Source organism: Neodiprion fabricii, chromosome 2 (assembly GCF_021155785.1).
Source record: "Neodiprion fabricii isolate iyNeoFabr1 chromosome 2, iyNeoFabr1.1, whole genome shotgun sequence".
In the NCBI taxonomy this organism is placed as follows: Eukaryota; Metazoa; Arthropoda; class Insecta; order Hymenoptera; family Diprionidae; genus Neodiprion; species Neodiprion fabricii.
The window spans coordinates 34,365,768-34,375,170 of record NC_060240.1 but is presented as its reverse complement, the minus strand read 5'-3'; the positions used below and the strand labels follow the sequence as shown (position 1 = coordinate 34,375,170).

General features: G+C 46.5%; 1 protein-coding gene across 1 annotated transcript; it reads left to right on the top strand.

The window, feature by feature from the left end:
• The first annotated feature begins 220 nt into the window (after positions 1–220).
• Positions 221–7,047, top strand: LOC124175894 (protein hairy-like). Its single transcript, XM_046556506.1, has 3 exons — positions 221–733; positions 1,299–1,394; positions 4,877–7,047. Exons 1-3 carry the CDS (start codon positions 638–640, stop codon positions 6,074–6,076), a joined length of 1,392 nt encoding a protein of 463 aa, XP_046412462.1. The 5' UTR covers positions 221–637; the 3' UTR covers positions 6,077–7,047.
• The last annotated feature ends 2,356 nt before the right edge of the window (positions 7,048–9,403 follow it).

Here is a 9,403-nt window from a genome sequence, read left to right as displayed (position 1 = left end):
CGTGAATTCCCACACATCAACAGGTCCTGGGAGGGCTGAGATTCCGTCCTGCCCCCTCCCTGCGGCGTCGATGTTGCCCCAGGTTCCTCCGTCTGGCCGTCGGCATCTCCCCACTCCGAGAAAATGGGTCCCCCACTCTTCGGTCCCGCTACTACATCGGCATGCGGTCTTCGAATTGGGAAACGTCAAACAGTTAGTAACCCTCCACACCCCGACCGGGTCGTCGCCGCACTCTGGCGATCATCCCCCGCGTCGTCGAACGAACCTCGGGGTGACTTCGACCCCGCATAAACGCACCATCGACGTGTTGAGCGGCAAGCGATCGCGATCCAGTTGACCGGATGCACCGAGATACTACGATGTGACAGAAGAGACAACTTTCCGCTCTTGCCGTCATTAGCGTTGATTGGTTTTACGCATTACGCATAACCAGATTGTGTTTTGTGAGTGAGTTGAGTTTTTTCCGTGCGTGATATCATTGTGCGTGAGAGCCTGCGTCATTGATCTGCACGTGACACGCAGCGCTAGAATGTTGTGAATACATGCCTACACACCTAAGCGCACACGCATGGTGGGTGTCAATTGTCGAGGGGAATTTTATTGCTCGCTACCGCGTCCTATATCGCAATTGTCATAAATGGTGGATTACTACAGCTACAAGATGTCAGGAAGCGACGAAGAGTTCGAGACCCAGATCTCGCAAGGTGGGATGTCCAAGGCCGAACTTAGAAGGGTAATTTTTCTTTCGATATTATTGCTGTTTCGGCAAAGCTCAAGTCAAAGAATTGTCCCTCGCTTACTGCCTTCTCATTTCATTCGAAATTGAGAATCGTCCTCACACATGTACTCACACTGGCGCATGTTACTTACCTGTCCTTCTCTGCCCAATGCCTCTTGCCTGTATCAGGTCTCGAAACAGATCAGTTGTATAATTCATGTTTCGCCTACTGCGTCAAAATCTTCGACGCGTATCCTCGTGCTGTTCCCTCGCGATACAGTTCGCAGATATATAAAAAATAAATTACATCCTTTTATGGTTCATTAATCATCGAGTCTCTTAAATCATTATCCCGCTTCACTAATTCCTATGCGTCATCGCTGATTCACGGATCTTACGTCGATGATCCGTTATCAGCATTTGTCTCTTTAAACGATGATTCTCCGAAACTTTGAGAGTTTCGATCAGTGTTGATCGAGTTTTGAACGCATATTTAATTATTGTTTATTATTTCCTCTCTCATTATGATTTTGAGGTAACTTTACATCCCCTAATTCTGACTTTCGATTTGATTGTGCAGAGCAACAAGCCGATCATGGAAAAGCGGCGAAGGGCGCGGATAAATCAATGCCTGGATGAACTCAAGAGTCTGATACTTGAGGCGATGAAAAAAGACGTAAGTTGACTTTGATTTTGGGTCCTCACATTCCCAGATTCGCGCATCCTTCGGTTCGTACTTTGGTCAATTGATACTCGAGTCTCGTGCTTTCGACCGACTGTTCGCTTCATTGAATCTTGAACAAATAGGGATAAACTGAGAGAACGGTAAGAATAGAGAGAGACTGCGAGATGAGGATCGACACGGTTACGTGCTCTCTGACGTACAGTGCCCACGTTTTAGCGAAACATGCTCGCCGCGGCAACGTGGGTTCAGAGAGACCCGCTGTACGGTTGCTGGACGTCATGCGTTATATCTTTATACGCATACGTGTAAACTCACGTAGTTCTGATTCAACAATCGATAGAGGAAAACATCATTACAGAAATAGAAATACCCGTTATTATATCGTATACCGAGTAAACTGTTTGTCAAGTATGAAGACAGCCACTGACTTGTTTCGCGGTATTCATAGTCAGCAGAGAATTGACGTTGCAGCAACGGGGTCGCTTAAAGGCCGCTGTGTCAATAAATATAAACGTAGATTATTTCTTTCGATTAATAATTAGTCATTTGATTTTCCCTATAACGAAAGTTAACTAGAATCGTTCTTGTTATTCTGTGACAAAAGTCTAACTGCAATTTGCGCTATATCGTGTAACAATCGTTAATTACGAGCAAGTGAATTTATTTGACAAATTATCGTTTTTGATACTTGAATAAATTGATTTCGCGGTTTCCGATCACCGAGCAAACGAATGAACCGCCGATTGGATATTCACAGAGAAAAGTTTGCCGTCCTTTTGTTTCTCCTCTTCCAATGTGTACCTTTAACCACGACGAAGTTCAGTGCAACTCCCTCACACAGCTGCAGGGCACGTAAATATTTGGTCAGGTTTTCTCGAAGAAGATTTCTCGTCCTGTCCGACGGCATTTATTTCAAGTATAGGACGTCGGTGACGTCACCGCGAGAGAAGCTGCGCCAGGGGTTGAAGTTTTGTTTTAGTATTTTAGATGCCGATCCGTGGGAACGGAGTGCACGACGCCCGCATACGCGGCTCTCCCGCAACGGTACTCAACCGCCTCGAGATCCTACTTTCGAGCAAATTTCACCTTCGAAGGATCGGATCGCCTTTAATCACACACCTCGTGCCGCGTTGCTCACTCACCGATCCACGCAAATTCACCCCGATACCAATCGTTCTCTCAACGCGAAAGCGTAACCGTACCACCGATCGATTGGACTCTAATACCCGCAACAGGACCGTCGTTTAATTCAACGCTACTTTCGAACCTAAAAATCCCAAACAACCGTCCGACATTTCTATCACTCCGCGAACAGTTGCGAAATTATCGTGATTTTACAAACGAGACGATTCGGTCCCAGCAAGATCGCGGTCGAACCCTTTTTTCGCACGGTTGACACTTTGGGCCCGAGTAACCGGTCCAGGTCTCCCAGGGCCTCCTTGGTCGAACGGATCCTCGTCTCAATCGGAAACTCGATCCGGTGGTTGATCGATCTCGCAGACTGCCGTGTGACGGTGAACGCGCTTTGCTGCTGCTGCTGCTGCTGCTGACGCCGATACACTCGTTGAGCCGAGCTACAACCCGAGCTCTCACCGTTCTCCTCCGCCCAGATGACTTCCGCTACCTGCACCTCGCAATTGGATGTCCGTCCATCCGTACGAAACGCCCCCCGCGTTCGTGGGAACCTCGGTATAATTATTAAAAACTCATCTCGGGTTCCAGCCACCTATTGTTGACCGTATCATCTTCGAGATTCTCTCTTACGGGGTCCTTCAGATGATGAAAAAAACTTGCGCCGCCCAGCTTCTTCTTGTTCTTCTTCTTCTTCTTCTTCTCCTTTTTTTTTCCTAACGCTCCCTTCGCCTTCTTTTCCCGGTTTTAGCAGGTGCCAGTGTATACGCGCAGACTTACACATCGTTTCCTGGTACCTTTTTTTTTGTTGGCTTACTATCTCTCACAGAATCTAAAGGCTGGATGTTTTAAAGTTCATTGCTATTCGATTCACGGTATTATAAGTTAGACTTTCAACTGAATGGATGGAAAAAAATTAACCGCTTTTTCACACTTCGTGGTATTTGGATTGAACGAAATTTTTTAGAAGGAATCAGGTATACTTTTCAAGTTTGACTAATTACCAAATTTTTAATAAGCAACAATTTCGTCGAGTTCTGCGAGATTGCAAAAATCATAAAGAATCGAAGAGAATTAAGAGATTCGCTCATGTGAGAATAAAAAAATGTTGTTACGCGGGTAGATGCACGTGGTATTTACGAGGTCTGGGCACGTATATATCGTGCAGCGCGAAGAACGACGACGACGAGTCGGGACTATGAATGAAAGCGATTCCCATAGGAGTAACTCTTTAGCATAATGGCTGGAGAAGCCGTGACTCCCACGCCTATTGTCAAGGAAACCTACGGACGTTACCATAAAAATGGGAACGGTAACCTTTAGCATAGAAATCTATACCGAGGATAAGTCCTGACAATGGGATTTCAGAATAACACGAAAGCATGAAACGACGAAAGAGTGCGGTTGTAATATCGAGCGTGGGGACGGGCTGCTCAAACTATTCATGAAAAGGGGGAAAAAACTAAATCGCAGAAGAAGAATAAGATGCAGAAAATAATTCGAACGTAATACTAGGATAGAAAAATACACCCATTCGAATCGCCTCCAGTTCAACTTGACGGGCGCTTCTCTGTCTATAAATAAGAATCGATTATGTGCTAGCATAAGACGCAGTAATGCTGGAGGATTATATTGCAAAATTTAATCGACTCTCACGATGCCGGAGTTCTCACACTCCGGAACTACTGAACCTGCGATTAGAGTTTAAGAATTAAAAATATACGTCACGTGCATAGTGTAATCGGCGGTCAAGACGACCACGGTCGGGATCCCAAATCGAGAAAGAAGGAAATTCACATAACGCGCATTGGCATACGTGAACGGCGAAACACATTTTTCGAAAGAATAATTACTTTCCTAGAAATGGAACCGCACTCTGCACAGCGGTTGATCGAGTCACGACGCGACGCCCCTCGGGGCCTAAATGTCTTCGAAGATAGCTCAACTGCGTTATTCAACGTTGCAGAGAAATCAGCGCTAAGCGGCCGGCTCCGATGCGCATGTAACGGCCAAAGTAATCAAGTCTAGCCGCGTCATTTGAGTACCTAATGGCAGGCTGCTACCGAGATCGGTGGCGAAAATAAATTATCCTATTAAGGCCCACGGCGAGGTGCTCGTCCCTCAACCGTCTATCCCATAACCGAGTTTTTCCGTATTGCGTTCGCGACTCGCACTCTATCCGAACGAAACGCCTCTCGATTCGTTGAAAATTTATGCTGATAACAGGCTCGCAAAGTGTCGTAGAAGTTTATCACCGCAGGCCTGTGTCTGTAGGATCTAATAAAAGTTGCTATTCACCCTTTTTTCTTTTATATCACCGTGACCTCTTCTCCCGATTCTAGCCGGCGCGGCACTCGAAACTGGAGAAGGCCGACATTCTGGAGATGACGGTGAAACACCTGCAGACGGTTCAGCGGCAGCAGTTGACCACGGCGGTGGCGACGGATCCGGCGGTGCTGACCAAGTTCCGATCTGGATTCGCGGAGTGCGCGACGGAGGTGTCGCGCTACGTGAGCCACTTGGAGAACGTCGATCCAGCGGTGAGACAGCGGCTGGTATCGCATCTCAACAGCTGCGTGACGAGCCTCCAGCAAATGGTGCCGTTCTACAGCCACTACGTGCCGTACATGCCGGAGCGCGTATTTCCGGAAGTGAAGGTCGGCTTCCAGAGCGACTTCCACAGCGGTGACGAGAACAACAACGGAAGCGCGAGGATCCAGATCCCCAGCGGTGTCCAGCTCATTCCCAGTCGTCTTCCCAGCGGCGAATTGGCCCTTCTGGTTCCTCAGTCGGCCGGGATATCCGCCAACTTTCCCTTCTTTCCACCACCGCCTGAGTCCACCTCCAAGATCGGACCATCTTCGGCCTTCACCGCGGTTCACAGGTCGCAAAGCCCGCTTCTGAGCCCGTCGACGTCGACCTCGAGCTTCGGGGAGGAGAGTCACCACTCGGAGCACTACCAGCAGGCTCATTCACCCGGACAGCACCTCTTCAAGATCCCGGATCAGAGCCCGGCCTCCTCATCTTTGAAGAGTTTCTCTTCACCGGAGACCCAGAAGGCCCATATCAGCTCCTCGAGCGACCGGAAATCCCCGGTTTCGTCCCTCACCGAGGTCAAGGTCAATGTCAAGACCGTCAAGCTGGGAGTGAGTGTCCAGCGTGGCGAGGTATCGGAAACCGGAACCGTTGGCTCCTCTTTACCGGCAACGCGACTTCCGTTATCGGTAATAACCGACCGGTCGTACAATAAAAACTCGATGTACACCAGGAGGGAGACCCTCAAGCGTCCATATTCCGAAAATCTATTGGCAATTTCCGAGAAAAAGAGCATGTACTACGAAGCCTCCAGCTCCACCGCCTCCCTCGCCGTTCCTTCCAGCACCATCTTGACCCCGATACCCAATCCCGATGAGCTTCCGATTTCCGTCGAGGATTTGTCGAACAAACCGTCCTCCTCCGCTGCAGGTCCATCTGCTCGCGCCGACAACGTTGGACCTCCTCAGGGGTCAAGCGGTAACGGCGACATGTGGAGACCATGGTAATGTTTGAAAAATGATCAGGCATGAATAATAATTATAAGACTTGAAAATTCTCATTCCGTTTCTGTAATACGTCGCCGGGTGGAAGATCAAGTAGACGAAGAAGTGGACACGTGGAAAATTTTACAGAGACATTTGAGAATCGAATGCCATTTACTCTCAGAAACGGTAGTGCCTTAACTAATAACGATGTACCTTTAGATTTAAGTTATACAATGTTCTGTATATCGACTGTTTATCACAACTACAATATTTAATGGTTAACTATTATTAAGAAATCGTCGATAGCGCGGACGGAGAGAATTAAATGATTATTTTTATACAAGCGTGTGTGCATAATGAACAAAGATTGTATGCATTTTTGAAAAACAGCTGAAGACCACGTGGACATTGAATTTTTATTTTGTTGCAAAGAAATTAACCGTAGCCACGCATTGTTAATCGTGGTCTATCAACTTGAAGACTAAAATAAGCTTTAACGTATCGTTAGTTTGTACCTCTCTAAGTGTAAATAATTTTGTATATAATTGCTTTTCTAATTTAACGTCAATAGTATGCGTAGCGGTAAGGATTGAGTTATGCAGTTTAAGTCGATTCCCAAAACGATCCGAAGTGGTCGGTATTCCAAACCAATTTAGTATTATAACTTTGTGATAAATATTGTAACGATGTTGAAATTAATAAAGTTTGTTCCAGTAAAATTACCCATTTGGATCTTCGGTGGTTGGAGATCGTATATCTCAAGAATCTGAACCATAAATAGGCAGTTGTGATCATAAGAATTTGTAAGAATTTTTCAGTTCAATGAAACGACCAAATTTCTTCAGCTGTTTTTCAGTATATCTATTACTCATATAAGAATTTTCAACCTTGTTGTGTATAAATGGCGATATATATGATTCAATTGTATATGATTTTTGACAGCATAATTTTCTTTAGAAAGTATGAATACGTGTATCAAGTGTGATTATTTGCTCATTGTTCACCTGTATTTTATTACGTACGGAGAATAATTTACCAAACATGTGAGACAATGTGTAGAAAATAAGATTTTCTTCAACAAGCTTTACTATGGCGAGAAAAGAGCGTGGAGTCAGGTGCCGTGATCTAATTTAAAAGTATTTTGCGAAACTTCAATCCGTTTTCATCGTCGTAATCCCGATCAAGAGCTTTCATCTTTTTAAGAGGTGTTAAAACGCTCTACACCGCTCATAAGCTTCGGATTTCTTTTTGCTTTTCCTTTTCTGTCGGTAAGGGAGTAAAAAGTATCGTTGATGGCAGGAGAGAACTTCAACCACCTGTTACACCGTAAAAAACTGTATTCATCTAATTACCGACCGAACATTCAAGCTGGTCTCTTCACTACCGGTTGAAGAGATGACGCTCACGGTAATATTACCAGCCGAGTAAGCTCTGCAGCACAAACTGTGCCAAGCCCCTATTGTCCTCGAGGTATAAATACGCGGTAAATTATGCTCGAATTTGAATTCATACCGTCTGAGATCACGCGTTATAAGTTGAAAACTGATTTTTTAACATATAATTAGTGTTTAGAGCAATTGCACTCGTTCGAACCATATTTATTCTATTGTATTTTCAGCCTAAATAGAGAGATCTGCTGTACCGACAAGGTATCAGGCCCCGAAGTTAGAATCATTTGGCGTATGAGGGTCCACTGGCAAGGTGGCGGCGCAGTTCTTTTTATGACCGATGGTAAGCGTATCTTGGTTTTGATTATCATAAAAACGTAACACCGCGATAAAAGGATATTTCAAGGGATTACCGGCTCTGCGAAAGGATAACACCCCGCTTCTTCGCCCCATGAATCTATTACCAGCTCAGTTATTCATCTCGGCTTCGACGGCGAAGCACAACTTGACTTAGTAAATAAAACAAAAAAGTGGAGGTTTAATTTGATTCCCCCAACTCTTTCACGCGTAAGTAAAAATTGAAATCATCGAATACCGAACGAGCTTAAAAATGCGCTTGTTGAAAACTTGCAGTTCCAGATACTCGTTGTTGTTCGTGCGTGTCTACCAAGCCTCCGAACCAGTCGTACAAGGTGGTTCGGCGAATAAGGAAAGCTCGAGCGATGTGCCCGGGGCTTAGAAGCGTAAAAATTAACGTTCCCAGAATTACATCCGAGGTCCGTCGTCGTCCGTGAGCAGCTCTATAAGGCACGACGAACCGGCGAGGAGGAGCTTTTGATTCGTTTGAAAATCAGTGGAAGCTGCAGGCACGTTCCGCCCGGGAAGGAGGCCGCGGATAGAACTGGTAGTCGGAGTGAGCACCAACATCCACGAGACCGAGAACTCTGAGAGCTCGCTCGGTCGCAGCGGTATATATCAGGGGTATAAATAATTACTCTGGCGCGTACCAATTACTTTAAGTTATGGCGGAGCTGCTACAATTTGCAATGTCAAGACATAAACACTGCTACCGCTTACATTTGAATACATTAGGCGGAGGCGGGCCCTGATTGGTCGGCGAACAGGGCCGCGCTGCGCATCGGTGCGCTCCTGAGCTACGATCTGCTGCCCTCGACGATTTTTCATCCGAACGCTGATGGATCCCTGCTCTTTGCTCGATCACTCCCGATCGAGAGGATCCGCGCGGCGATCCGGTCGAACTCAGCAATTCCCAATTTCACCGATTGATCTCGACGGCTTTACGAGCCCTGATCATTCGCCGAGACGAGAATCGCCGTTCCACACGCGAATCACCGTGCAGCTGCCGATGATGCGCCGTCGTTTTGCGATATTTTTGACGGGCGACTGCGACTGGTACCAGCGTCCCATTTACTCTGCGGTCTCTTGATTCCCTGGGAGCGAATTTTCGTCAGTACTCGTTCGAGTTTTAATGTGTTTTTGTGGCATCAGTCATTCAAACTTAATCAGCAACCACTGCTCTCTACGCCCTCCTCCCGCCCCTCGCCCTCGCCGCCATCCCCTTGGCCGTCCCACCGCACAACGCGAAACTGGGAATTGGTCAACCCCTGTCTCTGCCACCGTGATAGGAGTGTATTAATTATAACTCTGGCCAGAGGCACGTCAAGAGATGAATTTATAGATACCCGTACGATAAATTGCACTCGGTTTACCAACAAATCTCATTTTCATCGCTTATTACTCTACCAGATACACGCACCCCGACCCCGTACCTTGGCTCGCGAATCTTTCCAACGCACCGTTGGCTTCCAAACTTTGATTATCATACCGGCACACGGGCGAGTTTACTCGAGATGAGTTTTAAAAAAATGTGCCTCAATGAAATCAACGACAAGGTTGCCTAAGCCTTGGATGAAAAATCAACACGGCCGTCGATGACGCG

Coding starts and splice junctions, on each gene's coding strand:
- LOC124175894 (XM_046556506.1), top strand. CDS start 638: ATGGTGGATTACTACAGCTACAAGATGTCAGGAAGCGACGAAGAGTTC. Junction 734..1,298: donor CCAAGGCCGAACTTAGAAGG/GTAATTTTTCTT, acceptor TTGATTGTGCAG/AGCAACAAGCCGATCATGGA. Junction 1,395..4,876: donor TTGAGGCGATGAAAAAAGAC/GTAAGTTGACTT, acceptor TCCCGATTCTAG/CCGGCGCGGCACTCGAAACT.